Source organism: Ahaetulla prasina, chromosome 5 (genome assembly GCF_028640845.1).
Source record: "Ahaetulla prasina isolate Xishuangbanna chromosome 5, ASM2864084v1, whole genome shotgun sequence".
Taxonomy (NCBI): Eukaryota; Metazoa; Chordata; class Lepidosauria; order Squamata; family Colubridae; genus Ahaetulla; species Ahaetulla prasina.
The window spans coordinates 97,535,988-97,562,061 of NC_080543.1; the positions used below are offsets into that span (position 1 = coordinate 97,535,988).

Consider the following 26,074-nt stretch of genomic DNA (forward strand, 5'->3'; position numbering starts at 1 on the left):
ACAGGGTAGGAGCCTCCACAGAGAAGGCCCTCCCCCTGGGGGCCTCCAGTCGACATTGTTTGGCTGACGGCACCCTGAGGAGTCCCTCTCCGTGGGAACGCACCGGACGCTGGGAGATAGAGGCCGGCAGTAGGCGGTCCCGTAAGTAGCCCGGTCCTAAGCCATGGAGCGCTTTAAAGATGGTAACCAATACCTTGAAGCGCACCTGGAAAACAACAGGTAGCCAGTGCAGTCTGCGCAGGATAGGTGTTACGTGGGAGCTCTGAACCGCTCGCTCAATAACCCGCGCAGCCGCATTCTGGGCTAGCCGAAGTCTCTGGGTGCTCTTCAAGGGGAGCCCCATATAGAGAGCATTGCAGTAGTCCAGGCGAGAGGTAACGAGAGCATGAGTGACCGTGCATAGGGCATCCCGGTCCAGGAAGGGACGCAACTGGAGGATCAGGCGAACCTGATAAAAAGCTCTCCTGGAGATGGTTGCCAAATGATCTTCAAAGGACAACCGACCATCCAGGAGCACGCCCAAGTTGCGTACCTTCTCCATCGGGGCCAACAACTCGCCCCCGATAGACAGCCGCATCTGCAGCTGACTGTACCGAGATGCCGGCATCCACAGCCACTCCGTCTTGGAGGGATTAAGTTTGAGCCTGTTCCTCCCCATCCAGACCCGTACGGCTTCCAAACACCGGGACAGTACTTCGACAGCTTCGCTGGGGTGGCCCGGGGTGGAAAAGTACAGCTGAGTATCATCAGCGTACAGTTGGTATCTCACCCCAAAGCCACTGATGATCTCACCCAGCGGCTTCATATAGATGTTGAACAGGAGGGGTGAGAGAATCGATCCCTGCGGCACCCCACACATGAGGCGCCTCGGAGTCGACCTCTGCCCCCCTGTCAACACCGTCTGCATCCGGTCAGAGAGGTAGGAGGAGAACCACCGATAAACGGTGCCTCCCACTCCCAACCCCTCCAACCGGCGCAGCAGGATACCATGGTCGATGGTATCAAAAGCCGCTGAGAGGTCTAATAGGACCAGGGCAGAGGAATAACCCCTATCCCTGGCCCTCCAGAGATCATCCACCAGCGCGACCAAAGCTGTCTCCGTACTGTATCCGGGCCAAAAACCGGACTGGAACAGGTCTAGATAGACAGATTCATCCAGGTACTGGGGTAGCTGACATGCCACCACACTCTCTACAACCTTCGCCGTAAAGCGAAGATTGGAGACTGGCCGGTAATTCCCTAAAACAGCTGGGTCCAGGGAAGGCTTCTTGAGGAGGGGTCTCACCACCGCCTCTTTCAAGGCAGCGGGAAAGACCCCCTCCCGCAAAGAAGCATTTGCAATCCCCCGGAGCCAGCCTCGTGTCACCTCCTGTGTAGCCAGTACTAACCAGGAGGGGCACGGATCCAGTAAACATGTGGTGGCATTCAGCCTACCCAGCAACCTGTCCATGTCAGATGAGCACTGCCCCCTAGAGTCGGCAAGGACTAGCACGTATGTGCGAGGGGAACCTTTACCTTTTAGAATAAAAGTATCAGTTAATTAATCGGATCCAATTAATTGGAAAAAACTGTTGAAACAAGCAGTGCTCATCATTAATTTTCCAACATTATTATGATATGCTTTTTTTCCTAGGATTTAACTGCTTTAGCAAAGGAATTGCGGGCAGTGGAAGATGTACGACCACCTCACAAAGTGACAGATTATTCATCATCAAGTGAAGAATCAGGAACCACAGATGAGGAGGAGGATGATATGGAGCAAGAAGGAGTTGATGAATCAACTTCTGGCCCTGAAGATGCCAGAGCAGTGTTAGTTGTATTTTTCCTATTTCCTTTATCAAAGAATCTTTGTAATTTATAGGGTTGTCCTTTGTTAGCATATACTTCTAAAAAATAAACTTTAAGAAAACTGTATAATAAACTGAGAAAAATAAAAGGCTAAGTCCATGATAACTAGACTTAGTTAGCCATGCCAACAATAGCAATTCATTTAATTGCATAATCTCTTAAAACGGGGGTTTCCAACCTTGGCAACTTTAAGACTTGTGGACTTCAACTCCCAGAATAACTCAGCCAACAAAGCTGGCTGAGGAATTCTGGAAGTTGAAGTCCACAAGTCTTAAAGTTGTCAAGGTTGGAGACCCCTGCCTTAAAATACAGGTTTTTCACGAATACGTAATAAGTGATTCTTTAGAAAGTCCATAGTTGCAGTTATTTTAATATTGTAGTGGATCTTGAATATTGAAGCACCAATGATAAAATGTCGTCACCAAACAGATCCACTTTGAACCTCAGCAATGGAGAAACAGAATCAGTGAAAACGATGATTGTGCATGATGATGTGGAAAGTGAACCTGCTATGACCCCTTCCAAAGAGGGCACTTTAATCGTCCGACAGGTAATGAATCTTTCAGGATGTAATTTGTTCCTTTTCATCCATTCCTTCATTCTTCATTTATCTTTTCTCATTTTAAAATTGGTTAGAGACCCAGATGATAGCCATTTATGAATAAACAGACTTAGAGCATGCAAAGAGAATACTAGTTTTCACCCATTGTTTCCACTGTGTGTTGCATGCATACATTGGAATGACTGTTGTCTGATTCTACAGTGTTTATTTTAATCTCTTCTAATGTGGAATAAAAAAACCTGTAGATGTTGTAGCAGGAACCTGGTATAAAGCCAGTTGCATTTGTATCACTTCTAATGGCATCTTAAGAGAAGGTAAAAAAATCAAGTGGTGAGACAGCCCTGAGACAGTAAAATAAGGATCATCTAGTTCATTTTAAATCACTTACAGTTACACCACACTATCTCACTGCAGAATTCAGCTTACACAAGAATTTCCTATCTTGGCAGGATTCAAGACTAAGGCAGCTTATCTTTAGGAAATGTTGGGCCATAGTCTTGGTTTCTTAAGAGATTATGTAAGAAACTATTGAGAAAATGCCTCTGTTGCCTTGAACTTCCTGGCATATTAGGTTAGGTACATCAAAGTGCATGAACTTTACTAATTACATTTCTTAATTTTCAAGTAAATATCATTTTTGTAATTGAGCCCCGTATTTAGATGGCATAATTATGGTTTAAACAGCTAAATTAGGACATTCGCCAGAATGATAATTGAATGCAAGCATAATAGCAAGAAAAGTCACAAGGAGAATGCACATAGGTGCCATCATAGATGTGATCTGTAGAAACTTAAATTTGCCAGTAAAGAAATTGGCTTTGCAAGAAAAACAACACTTAATATAGTAAGCCCCACTCCACAGTGAAGGCTTGTTTGATTAATGCGTTGGTTGAAACATTTAAAATAGATCATTTTGCTAGGGGCATAGACTTGTACACAGCACTTGAGCAAGACAAGTGTGCCTGTTTTTTCTACAGAGTACAGTTGACACAAAGCGTGCCAGCCATCATGAGAGCAATGGCTTTGCCGGTCGTATTCACCTCTTGCCAGATCTCATACAGCAAAGCCATTCCTCCTCCACCTCCTCCACCTCCTCCTCCCCATCCTCCAGCCAGCCGACACCCACCATGTCCCCACAGACACCCCAGGACAAGCTAACTACTAATGAGGTATGTCTTGCACCACAGCTGGCTGCTTTCACAGGGTTATAAATGTATTTCCTATTAGATAGTATCCAGAAGATTTCCAACTAGTGTCCCTTCTGCTGCTCTTCTTCCTGTCACTGTCCCTTCACTCCCCCAAAGTAACACATTTCAGCTCTTATGTACCAACCCTCTGAACTACAGAATTTTTACCCCAAATTTGCCAGTTGACTACTATTTTGTTTTGCTTTTTACAAGTGATTAATTGCATGGCTTTTGTATCACCTAAACCAAGTGTTTTTATCACTATTTCTTTCAAAGTTATTTTGGGAAGAGTGTCTATAAGTAACCCTAGTGTGATTGGCTTTTTCAAGTAACAACGCTGCCTGATTTAGCACAGTGCTGGAGAAATATGCACATAGAGAGTCCTTACCTTGGAAAAGGATGTACTATATTACAAAGGAAGTTTTCTCCATCTAGCCATAAGTGGAACCTAATATAAATAATAATAATAATAATAAATAAATAAATAAATAAATAAATAAATAAATAAATAAATAAATAAATAAATAAATAAATAAATAAATAAATAAATAAATAAATAAATATAATAATAAACAACAACAACAACAACAACAATAATAATAATAATAATAATAATAATAATAATAATAATAATAATAATAATAATAAATAAATATAATAATTTCTTTTTAGGAATCACTAAATTTGTTTTATTTTAGAATGTTATTTAAAATGAGCTGTCTTTGTTTTTAACATATGGTTCTGCTCTGACAGGAGTCTTTAAAATAGGAGGCTGTTTTCCCAGAATACAAATACCTTTTCAGTTTACAGGCTATTAAGAGGTGTAAAATGTTATCTGCTGGCAATAAAGAAGATAGGTTAAATTACTGCATGTGAATTCTTCTAAATACAAATTTTAGCATAGGAGCAGTTTTATTTCGTTCTGTAGGCTAACACTTTATTGATTCTTCATGTATGAGAGCAATGAAACTCTTTTGAAATTTGTTACCACATGGAAGTTAAATACCCCTGTTTTCAACCACAGAGCAGTGGTCCCAACCTTTGCATCCCGGCGGCCTTGCGAGGGGGGCACCAGGCACACGAGTGGCAGACCAGTATGCACATGTGTATGTGCAGATCAACTTGTGCAAGTGGTGGATGAGAGCATGCAGATCAACCTGTGCAAGTTGAGCTGCATACATGTGTGCACTTGTGCTGGTTCACCATTCACACAAGTTGGGTGCGCACGCACATGCGCACCGGTCCGCTCACGCTGCCTGATTCCAAATGAGGCATGGCCTGGTAGTGGGCCATAGCCTTGGGATTGGGGACTTCTGATTTACAGCTCTTTTTCAGATTTTCAATCCGAAGCAAAGCATGCCACAGCAATAATAGGCTAATCCCTGTAAAATCACCACAAGATTTAAGAGTTTAAATGGCATACAGCTAGTCACAGGATGCTTAAAACTGTAATGGCAGCTCATGTTTAGTAATGCAAAAAGGCAGTCTGGCAACTAATTGTGTAATTTTCTGGTAAAAGTGTCTGCCATTTAAATTCTGAGGGAAAATTTTAATTGCAGTTTGAGGGGTTGGTTCTGAACTAAGTTTTGAGATGAAATCTTTACCCAGCTTCCATCATTGTAAGAAATCTTTACCCAGCTTCCATCATTGTAAGAGAATGAGGCTAATAAACCACAGTAGGTATACCTTGTAAACAGCAATTAGATTATATGCCTCATTACTTCCTGAGAATAACTTATTTCACATTAGAAAAAGGGAAATCCTTATATATTGCTTTTTAAAATCATACAGGCATTGTCAACCACATGACATGAAGCACAGTGATGTTGCTTGTCCAGTAAACAGTTAAAATGTCTGAAAATAAATCTATTTAATGTAGAAATTATGGTAAATGACCAAAGCTAAATACTTTAGAAATAGATGTAGATTGCATTCAGATAACAAAACAAATTCTATATAGCATATGCTGCTTTGATTACATGTGCCGTTTCCTCTTAAGATCAGATGCATTTAACTAGTCATGGATATTTTGTCCATTTAGTAGGTCATATAAACTAAAAAAATGAAAAAAAAACCCAGAAAAATAAATATGGTACCGGATTCTAGACCCTCAACTTAAGCCGCTTTCACATTTTCCTAACTCCTCTGTGAGTGTAGTTCCTAGCATACCACTTCCTAGTTACACCTACTATTAAGAGGGCTCATTATTTGATAAGTTGTATAGTTTATACATTTAATCTTCTTATGAAATGAAACATATGACACCCAAGCATGCATTCAACTGAACAGAAAGGCTATCTTCTTTTCTGAAATGAATTGAAATTTTGTCAAGATGCTAAACTATAAATGTAATTATGGTTTATATCAACACTTAGATAATATCAGTATGTAATGAGAAATTCTGTATCATGTAATGGCCAGTTCTATTTAAATGCTCTGTAAGCAAAGTAAATAAAAATGCAGTTTGCGCAGTTCTTTTAGGTAATATAACAAATGGAGTCCCTTATTGACAGTAAAGCTTGCGTTGAGGACCCAGATTGTTGGGGCAATATGCTGACTCTGTAAACTATTACAGAGGGCTATAAAGCACTGTGAAGCCTAAGTGCTATTGCTATTGCAGGTATTAATGTAACAATGATAAAGATCTCCCTAATTCTTTTTTCTAATAAAGTTTTTGAAAATAATATTTTTGCACATCATTTGATACAAATAGATTGTATAAAATGGTTTTATTCTACTAGTGAAAGCTTCATTTATTTAGCATGAACTTGCTTAGCTGATATTCATCCTATGGTAAAAGGGAGCCTTCCATATGAAGAAATCTTACATCAGTAATTGCACAGTACGATCAACAGGTAGCATAGTGTGCTAGCCTCATTATTCTCTTAATGTTACAATATATATACTTTGTTTCTGGAAAAAATACATCTTATGGAAACAAAATAATATACAAATGAGAAAAAACATTTTTTGTTAAGAGGCCATGGTGAAAAATATCCAATGATAGAAATTTACTTGGAAAGAAGACTGAACAACATGAGTGGAAAAAGCATGAAACAATTTAAATGTAATTTTTTTTCTGGATCAACTTTATATGGCATACTTAATTTTTCACTCCTGTCATTCTCTTTTAAGATGCAGCACAATCTGTACAACATTTAACCCACATATATGACAAGTTTTAAAAGCCATTCTAACAGTTTCATCATTTCATTTTCCTTCCTTTTTTGTGTTTTTCATGTTTGGTGTTATAACAAGATGCACCAGTGCCTTCATGTCATCATTTACACCTTTCCCCTCCTAATAACTCCACTTGTTTAATACTGTCTTAATATTTTTCTGTGAAAATGATGGTGGAAGAACATGCTGCAGCTTTCTGGCAAGAATCTAATTTTCAAAATAAAAATGTAAAAAAATAATCCTAAAAATCATCGCAAGTTAAAATTATAAAGCTGATTTTTATTTGCTCATACTTGGTTGCATATGGAGGATATATTTCCCAATTGGTTACTGACAGTATAAAAGACACAGGGCAGAAATACAATATAGGAAGTAATACAATGAAATTAAAAAAAGAACAATTTGTACAATAAAGTCCAAGGTTTAGAAAACAGGGCCTCCTATTTCAACAGCAGAAGATTCTTCTAAGTTTTAGTGTAAAGCTTAATACATTCAGAATACAGTCTGTAAAAGCTGAAGCAAAGGCTGCTTAGTGGACAAAACTTATCATAGCAGTGATAAGCACTTTAAATTTTACTTATTTTTAAGAAATACTGAGGTTGCTTCTATATAGGTAGCGCTTGGGGAAAGGGAGATAAGAAAGCTGCTGACAATAAGGCTATATAGTAACAGCTAGATGAAATGTCTGTTTCTTTAAGAACGAAATTGTTTTATTAAGATGATTATTTGAAATTTACATTGCAGACTCAGTCCGCTAGTAACACACTGCAGAAACACAAATCTTCATCCTCCTTCACACCTTTTATAGACCCCAGATTACTACAAATATCTCCATCTAGTGGAACAACTGTGACTTCTGTTGGTAAGTTAAATGAGTAGCAACAAATCAATAGTATAAAAATATTTTTAAAAGTGTATATACATTTATAATGTCCCTTTATTTTAATGTTTTCATTTATATTTTTCTAAAGGCAAAACCCAAACATAATTATTTTGAGATCATTGAGATCTTTAACATAATGTGTTCGTGTAGGTATAACATCCGCATATTAAGATTACTAAATATTTTTCTATTTTTCACATTTTTCTCTCTTCTATCCCTCTCTGCAGTAGGATTTTCTAGCGAAGCAATGAGATCAGAAGCAATAAGGCAGGATCCAACCAGAAAAGGATCCGTTGTTAATGTCAATCCTACAAATACACGGCCACAGAGTGATACCCCAGAGATCCGCAAATACAAGAAGAGATTCAATTCTGAAATCTTATGTGCTGCCTTATGGGGTATAGAATCTATTGCTGACTGCTACTTCATTCCTATATTTGAAAGTTGTAGGCTTATTCATAAAATCAAAAATCTATTAAGAGTATAGAAGTTGTGCTGGTTTTGTAACTGACTTATTAATTAGATCTGGATCTAGTCCTACTTATGAACTTGGAAATTAAGATGTGTTTTAATGATAAGTCTTGATTTGTCATATTTAAATGTTGTATTAATAATTTTAATGGCAAGCTTTGAGTCTAATAGTAACCAGTAAAATTGTTAACAAATATTAACTGAACTGAACTGAAAATTGAAGCTGAGTATGAACATTTCTGATGCAGGGCTATGAAGTATTTCAAAGCCATTTCTGGGCTATGAAGTATTTCAAAGCCATTTTATAGGTTTAAACCATGGTAATATTTGTTGGATATTTAAATAGCTAAATATTCCACAATAGCAAATCCAAAATCCAATTAACTTGTGTTTGTCTTAATCTTGTTTATTCTAGGAGTTAATTTATTAGTGGGGACAGAAAGTGGCCTGATGTTATTAGATCGGAGTGGTCAAGGGAAAGTTTATCCACTAATAAACAGAAGGAGATTTCAGCAAATGGATGTACTTGAAGGTTTAAATGTCTTGGTGACAATATCAGGTAGACAAAAGTTATTTTTTGATAACCTTAATAGAAGTATTACTAATGCGCTGTGCCTGTATTTTACACTTACAAATGTCTGCTTCCTGCATGAAGAACAAATAATATTAGAAGCTAAATTTTTTACTATATGATAATAGTTTTCATTTTTTCCCAAAGAATATTTGATAAATACACTATCTGATTAAAAATCTGATGAATATTCAGGAGTAATTATAATACCTGTTTTTATGATCAAGGTTGCTATAAAATGGGTATAAGCTTATAGAATGACTCCATTGTCACAGCAGTTCCTACTATCCTTCATTATCCTTGCTTACATTATGTCTTGACTAAAACTATGTTGCTTTATGACTGTAAATCACAGCTTTAAAAATTGCTACTGGATTACAAAGTCAAACTGCCTTGTTAACCGTGAGAGCAAGCATATATAAATTGTAAAGTTTTCTGGCTTATATCTGTTTCATGATATATCATAGTCCAAACCTATGCCAAAACTCAAAGAAACATGGTAAAGGCAACTCTTATTTATACTATCTGAATCATTGATAACTTTTTTGATTTATATTACTGGCATCATTCAAACTGAAATGATATAATAAAATAAATGCCATTCAACCAGGATTGGTCTGAATGATGAACATATAAACTTGCATGCTACCTTTCATTCATACTATTCCTGTGACCAGGAATAGTATGAATGACCAGTTGTTCATTCTTTGACCAACCTAGTCTACAGGGCTCTTATTGTGGGAGGAAAATGGAGGAGGATGTGCTGTGAGCTACTTTGAACTCCTGAAGGATAATCAGAATATGATCTAATAAAATAGCTGCTACTTCTACATAAAAACATTCTGTAACCTGATTTCTTCATATTAAAATTAGGATATTTTGTTGAAGAAATTTTATTAAGACATGACTTCATTGTTAAAGGTGAAATGTTAATTTAATTTAGTAAAAGTTCAATATGAATTTCATTTATCAATTTTTAAGAATGGATCTATAAAATTGAAAATATTGAATAATCTAGCTAAAAAGTAGCCCCTCCCACCCCACCTTCAGTGAATAAATGCATTCTGGAAATAATAGATACAGCATATGAGTTTGCATAAATATATTGAAACTTGGAAATGTGGTTTGGAAATATGTTGCAGTATTTTAATTAAAGGTATACTTTCTAAGTAGAACTAGGGGCAGCTAAAATGATAACTGGATTTGAAAAATTGTCTTATGAGAGGAAGATAACATTTGAAGTGTTTAATTTAGAAAAAAATGAAAGAAATTCTAGAGGTATCCATCCATTATACATGGCTAATATATACCTTGTTTTCCCAAAAATAAGACATCCCTTGATAATAAGCCCAATCAGGCTTTTGAGCACATGTGCTATAATAAGCCCGCTCCTGAAAATAAGCCCTCCCAAAAATAAGCCCTCCCCAAGAATATTTAACCGCATGCACAGCTGGTCCCTGTCATTTCCTCCGATTAGCGTTAGGGAGACAGAGCTTGAAATCAGGTAAGATGGCAAGAGGAGCCCTGTCTTGTTCCATGCGCCCCAAAATAATAAGACCTTCCCGAAAATAAGGCCAAGTGCTTATTTTGGGGTTCAAAAAAAATATAAGGGTCTTATTTTGGGGAAAACACGGTACTATGTGGTTACCATAGTTATTCTTTTAATAGCAAAATCAGTACTTCTAGGCAAATTAAATGGCAGGAATTTTAAGATTAAAAAAAGAGTAGCACTCCTTCTCAAACTTCATGAAGTCACCAACTTAGCTGACTTTGAAAAGTATCAGACAAATTGATTGAGGATGAAATTATTAGCTGCTAAGAATTTAACTATGTTGGATTAGGTGAAGGGTGGATCAAATCACAGCTATAGAGGCCAACTAGATGCTCTTACAAAATTTGCATTTAAGACATGGTGCTTTGATTCAAGCTCTATCTTGCATAAATTGGCACAACATAATTAATAAGTCATTCAGATACAGAGGAGCAGCTCTGATGATTGCTACATTCTGCACATTTTCTAGCTAAAATCAGGTAACTAGAGCTGTACATATAATTCTAGTTCAGCCATTTGGGATTGTACAGGCATTAATGTATTTAGCAAGTTTATTTTCACTCTTTCTTAATTATTTCTAGTCATGCCTGGTTGACATTTTCTATTATTGTTGATTCTTTTCCTGGTTTCTACTAGCTGAACAAGCTTGGATTATTATTATTTTTAGTTTTATTTGGTGGTGATGTTTTTGTTTTTTGTTTTGTTCCAAAGTGAATCACTTTGCATTCGGGCACATTGAATTGCATTTTGTAATAATTTTATAATAACGTTTGTCGTAATAAAGTCAGTTCATTCAGTTTGGACAAATTATTTTGTAGCTACTTGCTAACTTATTTTAGTATAATTTAGTATCTGATACAATTTAGGCACTTTCATATTTGTCACACTTTTTAAATGTTTGCTTCAGTTCTTCATATTCTCTCCTAAATACATCACTTGCCCACAATTCAGTCACAAATCTTGCCTGCCATTTCAGTGATGACAGTGGAGGCTATATAAGGTTTTAACGTGAGAACCACAGAACAGCTGTTATATAGAAAAGTCTTCTAGAAGTTACTATTGCATTTACATCTTGACATAACATAACATAACATCAGAGTTGAAAGGGACCTTGGAGGCCTTCTAGTCCAACCCCCTGCCCAGGCAGGAAACCCTACACCATCTCAGTCAGATGGTTATCCAACATTTTCTTAAAAATTTCCAGTGTTGGAGCATTCACAACTTCTGAAGGCAAGTCGTTCCACTTATTAATTGTTCTAACTGTCAGGAAATTTCTCCTTAGTTCTAAGTTGCTTCTTTCTTTGATCAGTTTCCACCCATTGCTTCTTGTTCTACCCTCAGGTGCTTTGGAGAACAGCCCGACTCCCTCTTCTTTGTGGCAGCCCCTGAGATATTGGAACACAGCTATCATGTCTCCCCTAGTCCTTCTTTTTGTTAAACTAGACATACCCAGTTCCTGCAACCGTTCTTCATATGTTTTATCCTCCAGTCCCCTAATCATCTTTGTTATTCTTCTCTGCACTCTTTCTAGAGTCTCAACATCTTTTTTACATCTTGTCTAAGCTCCTTTTGATCATGTGATTGGATAAAAAAGTACAGTGATAGATTTTGCGCTCTTTTGTGTTCTTAAGGTTTTTTTAAATAAATGAAAATATTTCATGTTTTTATCAAATACAACTATTCTATGAACTTCATTTTTGTGATACCTCTGTGCTTATATTACTATGTTACTCCATTACTCAAGTGAGAGTCATCTCTAGTAGATGATTCTTTCTTCTAAACAGATTACTGGTCCTTGGGTGTAGGGTATATTTTCTTTTAAAATGTAATTTAGGAAGTTTGCCTTCATATATCTTGTATTTGGAGTAGGAATATTATGGCTACTTAAGCAATTTTTTAAAAAAGTTGAAGTTCTGAATAAGAACCTCTATGGCAGATAAAATTACGTGGGATAGAATCATATACAGGTGCTTCCATACTGAATTATTCTACATAGGGTAATAGTGTAAACCTTGCCCTGTTCTTAAGAAAATACTTTATGCCTAGGTAAGAAAAATAAATTGAGAGTTTATTACCTCTCATGGTTAAGAAACAAGATCCTTCACAATGATCCCGAAGTAGAAAAAAAACAAGGTTGGACAACTGTAGGTGATTTAGAAGGTTGTGTACACTACAAAGTTGGTGAGTAATTCATTGTCTTCATTTGAAAGCAATTCTAGTTATAAGTGAACTTCCTAACAAAAGAGAAATTTTGATTTTTATGAGTAAATCATATGGCATAAAAATACAGCTGTATATTTCACATTTTCAAAATAAATGCACTTAAGAATGCCCTGTTTTGTTGAATTTATATATATTAAGGCATGCTTTAATACAAACAACTGTGAATTGAGCATGAAGCTCATATTTTCCTCTTCCTTGGCGTCATCTCATTTCCTAAAATGTTCTAAGATCAAAGCATAGAGAGAAGTAATTTCCTGTCCCATACATTGTTTTACCAATTCTGAACACGGCAGAGATTAATTATGTATCAGGATCATACAGTATATATATAGTTTGACCCTCTTATTCTGTTGGAAAATATATAAATGAAACACCAGGAAGTCATTGACTGCTGCCGAATCTATTGCAAAAAAGAGATGCCATCTAATTTTGGGTCTGGTTTTAGTTTTATCTTAAAGCTAAATCCATAATAATCATTCTCTGTGGATTGGCTTTCTTTCTCTACCTACCAACATTTCTAATCATTTCTTAGTATTTATAAGTACTGATAATTGTTTTCTCTCTCTCCCTCCCACATTTTATCATTAAAAAAAACTGTTAAGAGTCATTGAATACTTTTAAGAATATGTCTGAACTAGAGTCTATATTTAATGTTTCAATGAAGAAATAGCAACCTAGTTATTTTAGCAGGATACATTATCTTCTGATCACTAGGGGAATTAATGTATACACACACACACACACAAATACATGCACCTACTGTATTACTGCCTAAGGAATAAAGTAGACTTTTAGTATGTTTTATATGCAGAAAGTAAACAATTATAATTATTGATATATTTTTATGTATCAATATTACCTACATATAATGTTAGGGACGCGGTGGCACAGGGGCTAGGACATTGAGCTTGTCGATCGAAAGGTTGGCAGCTCAGCGGTTCGAATCCCTAGTGCTGCCGTGTAATGGGATGCGCTCCCGTTACTTGTCCCAGCTTCTGCCAACCTAGCAGTTTCGAAAGCACGTAAAAATGCAAGTAGAAAAAATAGGGACCACCTTTGGTGGGAAGGTAACAGCGTTCCGTGCGCCTTTGGCGTTGAGTCATGCCGGCCACATGACCACGGAGACGTCTTCGGACAGCGCTGGCTCTTCGGCTTTGAAACGGAGATGAGCACCCCCCCTAGAGTCGGCAACAACTAGCACGTATGTGTGAGGGAAACCTTTACCTTTACCTTTAATGTTAGTTATCATTATGTAATTTGAGATAATTTTAGAGCAACAGTTCATAATTTTGTGAATTAGGCTATAAACTCTCTGATGTGTCTATTTATATTTTCTACAATACATATTGAAATTTGATGCCTTATCAGCTGTATAAAACATTTTACTTAAATAATTTTATAAAATGTTTTTGTCCTTTTTAATTTTAGTAAAATATGAAAGAATCAAATTCTTAGTAATTGCTTTGAAGAGTTCTGTGGAGGTCTATGCCTGGGCACCAAAACCATACCACAAATTTATGGCATTTAAGGTAAGAATCCCTCTTTCCCTTGAAATATGTTAAAAGTTATTGAAGAATGTCAGAGTGAACTAACTGTCAATAGTTTTTAACTGTGATATATGGTGTTTTAAATAGAGGCCACTATCCATTAGGCAGTAACAAATCCAAATTCACCCAGTAGTATTAGGGAATACTGCTATTCTAGAATTGAAATATAGCTTATATCTACCACACTCTTGGGGAACTCTTGAGTTGATGTGATTTAGGTCTATGGCTATTAAGTAAAAAACTGATTCTTCAAGAGAGACATTAATCCTGTAAGGAAACCAGGAGCATGACTTGACATCTTTTCTTGCTTCCTTTATTTTTATATAAGGATAATTGCTTTTATAGAAACATGGTCTGTGTATGAGAGATAATATGCTGGTGTCCTTTAGTCATGAGACTTGTTGCCAGTTCTCCAGTCAGAAATGTTGCAATTTTCCACATTACTCTTTATTTTCCTTTCAGTTCGTAGGTTTTTATTAAGCATGACTTTCCATGTACTAAGTTTTAAATTAATAATCATGCAAGATGAGCTAGGCAGCACTACATAGGAAAAATGATATAAGACTTTGTTCATTGATCTGCTTAAGAATATTCAAGGTGGAGAAAGGGAAGATTATTAAGAAAGAGATGAGGGAATCAAATGGAAACAAAAAGGGTTGATAGGAAAAAACTAGTCACTTGCTTGCAGTCTTAAAGTTCTGAAAAAATGACAAACTTACTTAAGGGTGAATTTTCATATAACACTTTTAAAATATAACACTTCTCCCTTTTCTTTTAATTGGTATTTTTCTTTTTCATTTATGTAAAAGTTCAATCAGTACTTTTTTCAAAGGAAATGAAACAGTAGCGATCAAACTCAAAACTTTTGTAAAGGATTGTAAAAATCATACGATTATCTCATCTAAAAATATGAGGGTCATTCTTCTATTTCAAGTTCATTGCCATATAGCAAGTGAACAATAATGATGGAATCAATGAATACTGCTTAGTCCATTCCAGATGAAATATTTTCCATAGTTGTTTCCAAAATAATCTCTTCAATATATATGTATATATTTTATTACTTAACAGTCATTTGGAGACTTGGTACATAAGCCATTATTAGTGGATCTTACTGTAGAAGAAGGCCAGAGACTGAAGGTGATCTATGGTTCCTCTGCTGGTTTTCATGCAGTTGATGTGGACTCAGGATCAGTGTATGATATTTATCTTCCAACCCATGTAAGTATGTAGCATTGTAACCATGTTAATTAACCCATATTTTTGATAATGGACAAAACACATCATTCAAAAAATACTAAAGGCAGAAAGGATGGCATATAATTAATAATTTATGTCCCAAAGGTGCTTTTCCAAAAGACAACTGGACTTTCTTGGTTTTTTTGTTTTGAAAATATTTCACTTCTCACCAAAGAGGCTTCTTTAGTTCTGAAATGTTTTCAAAGAAAAAAAAACAAGAAAGTCCAATTGCCTTTGGAAAAGCACCTTTAGGATAACTGTGACCTGGATGATTGAGAATCTCTATAAATAGTAGAGAAGATGAAGATTTTGTGTTTTGGTAAGCAATAAATAAAAGAAGAGCTGTGTGACACAAATCCATTATATCTGAGAACATTTATGATCCCATAGATTATTTCTCAGTCTAGGACAGTGTTAGTCAACCTGGTCCCTACCGCCCACTAGTGGGTGTTCCAGCTTTCATGGTTGGCAGTAGGGGTTTTGTCCGATACTGAAGCACTTTCCTTTTTTTAAATTTAATTGACTTTTTAAAAAAATTTCATAGCATTATTTAAAAACATTTTCATTAAGTTTTCATAAAATTCCCTGTGACAATTTAAATTTCTGAAAATATATTATTTGTATCGCTCATGTATAAGTTTAGTTCACGTTACGTAAGTGAAACTAAATGGCGCTATAGTGCGACCGCAAACAAAAGAGCCTCGTCCCAGAATAGCTCATGCATCTCCCCCCACTCCACCCAGCTGTAACAGACAAGCAGAGCTGGTAGCCGGCGCTCCCCACCCCCAAACCTACTTTATAAATCACCATTATTGTGGAACCGGTGGGCAGTTAGAAAATTTTACTACTAACAGAGATACAAAAGTGGGCGGTAGGTATAAAAAAGTTGACTACCCCTGGTCTAGGAAATGTGTGGTTCAATTCAGAGAAAATGAGGAATACCTTGTTGCCAACCAGGAGTTGACAAATACATGTATTTGCAGATTCAGTGTAGTATCCAGCCCCATGCGATCATTATTCTTCCTAACACTGATGGAATGGAACTGCTTGTTTGCTATGAGGATGAAGGAGTATATGTCAACACATATGGAAGAATCACCAAAGATGTGGTTCTGCAGTGGGGGGAAATGCCTACATCTGTGGGTATGTATGCCAAGCTTTTACAAAACACTTTCAGAAAATGGTAGATAAATGGTTCTTTATCTGAAATTCAGTCACTTTGGCTATTAAACAATCTAAGATATCATGACAGATTGTTAAATATTATATTTTCTATTTCTATTGATAAGTCAGAAGACATAATAATAACTATTTTGCTGCTATACCTATGCATTATTCAGTCCACCTGTGCTTAAGTTTAATTGCTTTGGATGGGGGGAAAAAACACCAAATAGACCACGAGGCGTAATTGCACCTATCAGGTGTTCAGAGGTACTGCAGAAAAGCAAAATATACATACCCCATAGATACTTTTGTATGGCAGCAAGTTCAGAAAGAATATGTTTCAAGCTTCTTGGACCCGGTTAGATTTTTCTAAAATAACCTGATATTACGTATTTTTGTCTTGATAATATTATTAAAGAAGCAAATATTTATAGGCTATCATTGTATGTATATTGGGAGGTAAACAATATTGAAGAAAGAATATTTGTTGTGAATGTATATGCTTACAGTTATATGTTCTTGTACTTTTAACAATTGAAGAGGTGTGTGTGTGTATTTATTCATTTATTTGCTGCCTTTATAATTTTTACAAATAACGCAAGGTAGCAAACATATCCAACACACCTTCCTCCTTCTATTTTTCCCATAGCAGCAACGGTGTGAGGTGTGTTAGGCTGAGAGTGACTGGCCCAAAGTCACCCAGCAAGCTTTCCTGACTAAGGCAAGACTTGAACTCATTGTCTCCTGTTTTCTAGCCTGGTGCCTTAAGCATTAGATTAAACTTCTGTTTTAGTAGCAGTCCATCTGCACTTATTTTAACAACAATTTATTATTACAGTCTTCGATCAGAGACCAGAACAAATAAAAGTATAAAATAAATAACTACTAAAATCTATAATAAAATCCAGTGTCAATTATACATGGTCTGACTATACAATAGTTGCAATCCCTAAACTGTGTGGCCCGTTGTAGATTCAATGCTAAAAGGGAAATGACTAAGCAGTGCAAAGGGTTTGCCACAACTGTTATATAACATCGCTATGGTGGAGAAGACACGTGTTTGTGACAAATCTCCAGTGCTGCTGTGCAGAATCTGGCCACCTGCACTATAGTTACTGACTATTCATCCTTAAGCAGCTACTGAAGATAGGCAGTGTCAGAACGGCCAGGATATCTAGAAGTTATTGGCAGAATATGTTTTTTCCTAATCTCCGTATAAGAGAGAGAAGATGGTAATTAATTAAAAGCTTATCTAAACTCAAAATATTCTCTTTCAATTTTTTAAATGAATATTTATAGCATCAAAATTAAATGTAATTTTTTTTTTGTATGAAAAATTAAGAGGATGTAGAATGGCCAAGATGGAGATTACTGTTTATTATTATATTTAAAAGTGCCTTTTTTTTTTTATCTTAAAGCCTACATTCGATCTAATCAGATTATGGGCTGGGGAGAAAAAGCTATTGAAATACGGTCAGTGGAAACAGGACATTTGGATGGTGTATTTATGCACAAAAGAGCACAAAGACTCAAATTTTTATGTGAACGTAATGACAAGGTAAGATATATATGTATATATTTTCTACTTCTAATACTCAGTTTAGCAGTTTTATAATTACTGTGGAGAAGAAGAAGAATGAATGATGACACCAATCCTCTGACATTTGAGTGTGGGCAAAAGGATTAGAGGTCCAATGCTCTTGATGCACACTGAACTTTTGATTCCTGGAATAACAGCAAGGCTTTAATTAACATCAAAGAGCATGTAAGATGTCTTTCCACATGGTTTTTCTGCTACACGCAGAGGCTTGGGTGTCACCATTAATGAATAATAATCGTTTTCATCTTGATCCCTTCCAGATGGGTCAGGATTGAAATTCCCATAATTTTTGTATCTGTACATCACGGAAGGCATTATGACAGGAGTGAAAAAAGCCGTCCTTGTTCTGTAAATAAATTTAGCCCCGTGATTGTTTTCTGTTGGTTTCCCACCTTTGCTCCATTGTCTGATAAGTTTGTTTTCTCTTTATCTCTTTCTTCACAGGTTTTCTTTGCCTCTGTACGGTCTGGAGGAAGCAGTCAAGTTTATTTCATGACTTTAGGCAGGACTTCTCTTCTCAGCTGGTAGAAGCTCTCTAGTTTGGCAAGGAATTGCTGTCCTTTGGAGTCTTCATAACTTGGAATCATTTGCAACTGGAGTACAGACCTGCCATGATGCATTCCAAACATGCTATACTGCGTGTGCCAGCATCACTGGTGTTGGGTTCTTTTCATTTTTAAACTGAGGCTGCAGGGTGCAGCTGGTGCTTTTGGCCATCAGGTGCTATCTGATTTGGGATCCCACTAGAGAAAGAATCAGGTCTCTCCTTTTCCTCCTTTCCCCGCTCCAGCTCTCCTAATGAATAAAGGAAGAGACTAACCAGGAAAACGATTTTTGGAAGGAGGCAGGCAGGAGAAGGTGCAGGAAGGTGACATAGATGGGCTCTGTGTCACTGAAGCAAGGGGCAAATTTAATATAGTAATATTAACAATGTAATTTAATTGACGTTTCTTTTTCTTTCTTTTTTTTTTCATTTCTTTTGTAATGTGACTGTGGAAAAACAGAAAGATGCAGGTTTTAAAAGTTAATATTTATAAAAATGTGAAAGGCACAGTGGTTTAGGGAAGGTGGGATGGTTTTCTTTTTAAGTTTTGGCCTGGCCAAGAATTCAGTCCTTCTTCTCCTGTGTACCAAGTTTTGCCTAAAAATCACAGTGAATGGTTTTTTTAAAAAAAAATAACAGCATAGTTCATTTTTCTACAATGACTCTTCATTAGGCCAGAACTTGGTAATTTCAGTGTTAGCACTGCCTCAGTTAAAGGTTTAATTTTTGTTTAAACCTAAAATGTGCAACAGCTTTTACTACCAGCCTATGGGGAAAGAAAATTCCAAACATGTTTATTTTTATGCCTACCTCATTGTTTCTAATGCATACAATAAAAGAGGTGGTTTAGGTTTATAATTTTTTTAGAGGAACCAGTACTAATATCCACTTAATTGTGATACCAAAACTATCAGATTACAGTTTTGACTGTTACTTTCATACCAGGTTTTAGGAGATCAGACCAGTAGTCACTTGTAATGATTAAATTAGATTAAGGACTAGAATTCAGTGACTTAAGTAATTGAGGGGTTTTTTTTTAGTTTTGAAAGAAATCTTTTAATTTTATTTTTAACAGTTTCATTACCAATGGAACTTAAAGAAGTTTAGCCTAAAATCCAGAAAGGTTTACCTTTAACGTGAGAGATTTAGTAACACACAAGTAACAAAAACTAGGCAAATTCAATACTTTTGTAAGAAATTTGGAATGTTTTCCTGTTCTAAAAATGCAATGCTCTAAAACTATAAGAACGTAGTTAATTCTGCTTATTCGATTTTTTTAAAGCAGTATATATTTGTGTTTCAGTGTAAAATCTAAATTCTTGGATCGTTTTCTTTCCCCTGTCCCATGTTTTTAAAGGGGAAAAGCTCCACAAAATTTTGTTTTAGCCAGAAGATTTTTGGCCTTTATAATAAATCTGTCAAGACTAATACTTTGAAAGGCTACATGTGTTTATTACTTGAGAAGACTTGAGTGTGTAATTATCTGTTGGTGATGTAATAATGCACAGTGTCATGATACAATAATTATCATTTTTGAATTTTTGAAAAGGATATTTGAGGTAATTTAGTTGACAGTTGCCTTAAGTTCACTGTTTTAATCAGTGAATTGGATTCCAGTGTTTCATGGCATGAAAATTAGGGACTTACCTGTGATTCTTCAGTTAAGAGGCTTTGACAGATCAAGTAATATAGACCAAATGACTTGCTTTGTGTCAAACAGCACCAATTGAAGGAGCCTAGATCTGAGTTAGTAGTACTTAGGTCATCAGTAAAAGTGCTGTTTCTTTTTCTTAACTAACTTTCTCCTCTTTATTAAGCAATTTCTTTGAAGAGCTGGAAGGTTTCTCCTTCCCTCAAAAGTAATCTTGTATAAAACAAATAAGAACAAATTTCTGGTTTGATTTTTTTTTTTTTAAAAAAATCATGTCTTCTTTAATTGCTTGGGATTTGGATTTGGATAGCACTGAATGTCAGACCCAAGATTACAGGTGACTTTCACTTCCCTTCATTCCTCTTAGCAAACAGTCAAAAAATCAACTCTAGATTGAATAGTGGAAAATGAATGGGATGCAGGAGATTGGTGTTGCCACCAGCAATAGGATTTTCTCTGGCACTGGAACTGTAGCATAAGATAATAGAGCCAATGGGCCAGAGGCGCTGAGGAAAAGTTTAGAATCACATTATGTGATTAAAACTCATTTAATTTCTGCCCTTGCCTCTCATGCCACCATGTTTGTATGCATGGGTGTGTACACACACCCCAATGCATACTCATACATATATATATATATGAAGATATATGTATGTAAATATTTAAAAAGAGACTACTGTTCACAAATGGAAGAATGTTGTAATTTTGAAGAATTCTGCCAGATTATTATGCTGGTGAAGCTCTGTCCATCAGAATGAAAAGAAGATGGAAAAACAAATCCATGGTGGCTAATTTTACAAGTCAAATCAGTGTTATGAAACCACTACATACAAAATGTTGAAATCCATTTAAAAGCAGTGCTGTTGGTAAGCATTAAGAGTACTCTTAGTTTAGTTTAAGCTTTAAGTAATAATTTCTGTATCCTATGTCAAAGTAATTCTAACTGTATGAATGCAGTGACTTTATTTTTATCGTATGCACATGTTATGTTGGAGAAAATGTTTACAAAAATGGTTTTGTTACACTAATGTGCATCACATATTTATGGTTTATTTCAAAGTGATTTTGTGGGGTTTAGGTTTTCATAGTGATAGCAGTACACATTTTTGTGTTTTTTTTTTAAATAACCCCAGGTATTGCCACCTATGAAGATGCTTAAACAATAATACAAATGACAAAATTGCAGTAAAATTACTAATTGTAGAACTGCAAAATAGACTGGTGACAAGGAAACACCTAGCCTTTTTGCAGTGATGTCTAATTTTTTTTTGTGTATTATAAATTACTGTTTCCCACCCATTTTTTTCCTTAAATAAAGTAAAAATGGCACCTATGTGTATGTGGAAAGTATTTTGAGTAACTTTCTTTTTCTCAAGAGAAAACTTTTTGAGAGAAATTATGGAGGATTCTTTAAATGATACACTTTGTGAAATATATATTTTTGAGGAAAAGCTAACACAAAAAAGGAGTGATGCTATAAATAGTATGTGGAAATGACTTTGGAAAACGGAGAAGAGCCACGAACAGCTGTGGGACCAATGGCAGTTTAGCCAGCAAACAAACAAACAAACAAATGACTACATGTGGGGGGGGGCAAACATCTCAGATGGAAACTTCTGTAATTTCTGTGGCCTGTAAAGGCAAAAGGGGAGAAATGGACTTCCAGACTTGCAAGATTGATGCCAGCCTACTGAGACAATCCAGACAAGAAACAAAAACAGATGGAGTATGTTAACAGAACATTGCAAACCTGAAAGCACATCTCTCTTTTGTGTTTGTAGTCTTAAGAAACTAGAGATTTATCAGATGTTTGGAGGTTCAGCTGCCCCAGCTGTGGTCTCTCCCTCCCTCCCTCTCTCTCTCTCCCCTCTCCCTCTCCCTCTCTCTCTCTCTGTCCCTCCCTCCCTCTCTCTCTCTCCCCTCTCCCTCTCCCTCTCTCTCTCTCTGTCCCTCCCTCCCTCTTTCTCTCCCTCATCCCAAAAGACCATTGCAGATGTGCATCTATTCTGAAGTAAGGTAGAATTGATTTACTCAAAACACAGAGTAGCCAAACTATCTTCTTTTTCCTTCCCAAAGATTTAACTAGGGTTAATTATTAAGGTCTATATATATGGAGTGTTCATGTGAGACAAGTGGTGGGTTCTAACCGGTGTTACCACTGGTTCACTTTGCACACGCGCTTTGCGCGCGATCAGTGCGCGCATGCTCACTTTGCTCGCATGCACGCCGAACTTGTGCTTTGTGCAAGCGCATTGATTTTCTGAACAGCTGAGGCAGTGCAATCTGCTCTGCCGCGGCTTTCAGCTGGGCTAAAAACGTAGGCATAAAGGTAAGTATAGCACAGGGGCAGGCGGGAGGGCCCAGATGATGGTCGGAATGAACCGCTGTTACTTCAACATCTCCACTACCGGCTCTCCTGAACCAGGGAGAACCGGTAGCAATCCACCACTGTGTGAGACATGCATCATCTGTTATTTGTATCTCACTGCATTTATATACATGGGTGGTGGTGGTGGTTGGTTTCTTTGTTATTTCAGAACAAACTCTGTTTTTATTCATATTTTAAACACCATGTACTTTAAGCCTCATGCCTTAATACCTTTCCTATAAATAAGTATCACCCTATGGGCAAACCATAATTTACCTATCCTGTTTTTAGGAATGCACTACAAATAATTAGTGATCATGCAAATGTGTAGACGTGAGAAGAAAGAGATATGGGGAAACTGCATGGAGGGAAGTGTGAATTGGTACAAAGTAAGATTACGAGATAATATACAGTGAATAAAAATGCTAATGTTTCCTTAAAGTGAATTTGATTGGATAACACTATGGGGAGGTGGTTCTTAGATTAAAGTTCCTTGATTGGGAATATTTTGAAAGAAGAATGGTATGAATCACAGTCATCATATTGAAAAGCATTGCAGTGTCTGACAAATGATCAATAAGAGATTTGCTGGCTGTCCATATTAGTTGCTTTCTCAGACATATATCCCACCCTTTGTATAGTTGCTCAAGAAAGGACACATCACTCTCTATCCTTCTAGTTTTCTTCCCAACAGGAGTCCTGTGCTTTGGCTGATGGAGAAGAGCGCATCCAAAGTTTCCCCATGAGCTCACAAAGGTAGACTTGATCCTCAGTATCTGTGAGGCTGACCCGACATCTTAGCCATTCCCCACATTGATTTTTTTCTGCCAGAATGTGCATTAGTTTTCAAAATATTTCCTATACTAGTGTGAAAAAGCGTATTGATTCCTGCTTATGTTTATTGTTAGGGTTATCTTTTTAATACTTTGACTGAGTTTGTACAACATTACAAATACACCCAATAACAAGCTAAGCTTTCTTTGTTTTACGTTGGACTTTTTTCTGTTTCAGTCCAGCTTGTTTTATTAATTCACTATTAACTACTATTCACTGCATTGTGCAAAACCAGAAAATAAATAACATTCATTAAAGAATTCAGACCTAAACTATGTTAAATGACTGCTAAAAGCTTAATCTAGAGTTAAGCAACCATCTTCCTGTGAGCAGACTAAATGTTGAGATTTTGTTCTTGGCAATGACAACCATATTAGAAGTGACCAATTACAATACAGTCATTTGCGAGTAGGCAAACTATTTTTTTTCACTACTCTCCGTTTCCCCCAGTTTAGCCTGACAAAACAATATTTTGGGTTATTGAAAACACAATTTTCTTCTTTATTTATTTTGAAGCATTCCCCTCCAAAAACAAGCCAGTCTGTATTAAAATTATGCTGGCATAATCAGCAACTGGATTTCTAGAAATTGCAATAAATAGACAATGAATTTTTGCAGAGTTTTCAGTGCACTGAGCCAGACTTTCCCAATCAGATATTCCCTAAATGCATTGGATTTCAACTCTGGTGCAATCACCAGCTTGTTTGTCACTGGCCACACTGATTGTGTGTATTCTAAATGTTGAAATCTAGCATATCTGATTGAGAGATATTGCACGTGCACTTCCTCCCAGGCAAGAAGACTAATTACAAAATTTAAAATACAACCACCGCTGGACCAACATTTGTGGAAGATCTAAACCTATAAGCCTTTCAAAATAATTATTGCACATCCTAAATGTGTCAGCCTGTCTCTGTTTATGTAGATCTGCAAAAAGAGAAAACTAAAATTGGATGAATGAGCAATTTAAGTGTCATTTCTTAGTGTTACTCTTACTTGTCACAAGAAAAAAAATATTTTAAAGTACATTCATGTTCTATGCACATAAGCACACATCAAACTAAAATTCCATTAACTTCTATAAATTGTCTAAATTTTCTTTTGTATAATTCTGAGTTTTTTAGTCATGCAGGGCATGGACCTGTTGTTTCTATCTTCTACATTATATTCAGCAACTCTTTAAAAATGAAACAATTGTCTCTGAGCCTTGCATGTGTTGTCAGTCATTTTTTGTAATTGTAGATGATACTGTATTTTTGGGAAGAAATTGACTGTGAGATTGTGTAAATGTACTTTCTTAACTATCTGAGTAACAACAAATAGTTCAGATGTGCTATTCCATTACAACACGCTAGGGTTTTGAAACTCCTGTGAAAAGTACGTGCTGTACATGGAAATAAATGATCGCTTTTTTTTCTCCTATCATTCAGTTTGTTTTAAATAATCTGCAAAATCCTCTATCATTGAATAACATTCCCAAATTATTAGGAACTACACTTACTCATTATTCATTTGTTTTTAGGACATGAGTTAAGGCTTTCCTCTTTAGCTGTGCTTTTTCAGTATGAATTAGCTAAGATATTTTAATTGTTGTAACATATTTAATGCTTTATCTTCTGACTTATTTTCCATTAGTATGAATGTACACAAGACAGAATAAGTTGAAATAAGTTGAAAAAGAACATTGCCATCATATTCCAGCCATTCATACCAATAAATCTAGATCTCACAGTCTAATTAGTTGGTATTAGAAAGAAAAGAGATTGGATACAGAAGTTGAAAATATATATTCATCATTCAGTAAATTAAGCTCTTTGATCACATAATTTTATTCGATTTATTGACGGAGGAAGATGTTGCTTCCAATTTGAAAAGGAGGAATACATAAATATTCCAATTCTGCCTAGTTTATAATTCCTAGGGATTACACTATTATATTACATGGGTATTTAAAAACACAAAAAACAATTACCGTATATACTCGAATATAAGCCGATCCGAGTATAAGCCGAGGTCCCCAATTTTACCCCAAAAACTGGGGTAAACTGGGGACTCGAGTATGCCGAGGTGGAAATGAGGCACCTACGGTTGAAACCCTCCTCCCTCAGCTGAGAAGGCTGGCGGCTCCCCGCCCGCCTCTCACTGCACCGGCAGGGCTTCAGTCCGTAAAATGTGAAAAAGAAAAAAAAACTCAGTATAAGCCGTATATACTCGAGTATAAGCGAGGGCTTAAAAAAAACTTGAGTATAAGCCGTATAGACCAGTATAAGCGAGGCGTTTTCAGCACAAAAAATGTGCTGAAAAACTCGGCTTATACTCGAGTATATACGGTAATATACATTTTAAAAGAGTGTCCAAATTAGCAATAATGCCTATAGAACCCTCATCAATATAAACAAATATTTTAAAATTGTCAAGATTAACAAGAATACAATATTGGTGAGTGGGTTAATGGCAACATACTAACCCATTTTTCAATAAAAAGGTGCTTAAGCTCCTTTTAAATAGCCGTGGTGATGCAGTGGTTAGAATGCAGTACTGAAATCTAACTCACTGCACACTCTAAGAGTTCGATTCTGAGTGGCTCAGGGTTGACTCAGCCTTCCATCCTTTTGAAGTCGGTAAAATGAGGGGGCAATATGCTGAGTCT

General features: G+C 36.2%; 1 protein-coding gene across 4 annotated transcripts in view; it reads left to right on the top strand.

Annotated features, from left to right (window-relative positions):
- The window catches only part of MAP4K4 (mitogen-activated protein kinase kinase kinase kinase 4), a 161,752-nt gene extending 141,271 nt beyond the window's left edge, over positions 1–20,481 (top strand). For 2 of the 4 annotated variants that reach the window (XM_058185731.1, XM_058185733.1), the window contains 12 exons: positions 1,634–1,809; positions 2,278–2,398; positions 3,388–3,579; positions 7,522–7,639; positions 7,888–8,058; positions 8,547–8,690; positions 12,301–12,435; positions 13,906–14,006; positions 15,096–15,245; positions 16,247–16,406; positions 17,846–17,985; positions 18,472–20,481. In XM_058185731.1, the coding sequence (XP_058041714.1) occupies positions 1,634–1,809; positions 2,278–2,398; positions 3,388–3,579; positions 7,522–7,639; positions 7,888–8,058; positions 8,547–8,690; positions 12,301–12,435; positions 13,906–14,006; positions 15,096–15,245; positions 16,247–16,406; positions 17,846–17,985; positions 18,472–18,555 (1,692 nt within the window). In that variant the 3' untranslated portion in view covers positions 18,556–20,481. The remainder of the gene's footprint in view (positions 1–1,633; positions 1,810–2,277; positions 2,399–3,387; positions 3,580–7,521; positions 7,640–7,887; positions 8,059–8,546; positions 8,691–12,300; positions 12,436–13,905; positions 14,007–15,095; positions 15,246–16,246; positions 16,407–17,845; positions 17,986–18,471) is intronic. The other 2 variants (XM_058185732.1, XM_058185734.1) reach the window with 1 other exon arrangement.
- Positions 20,482–26,074: the final 5,593 nt, after the last annotated feature.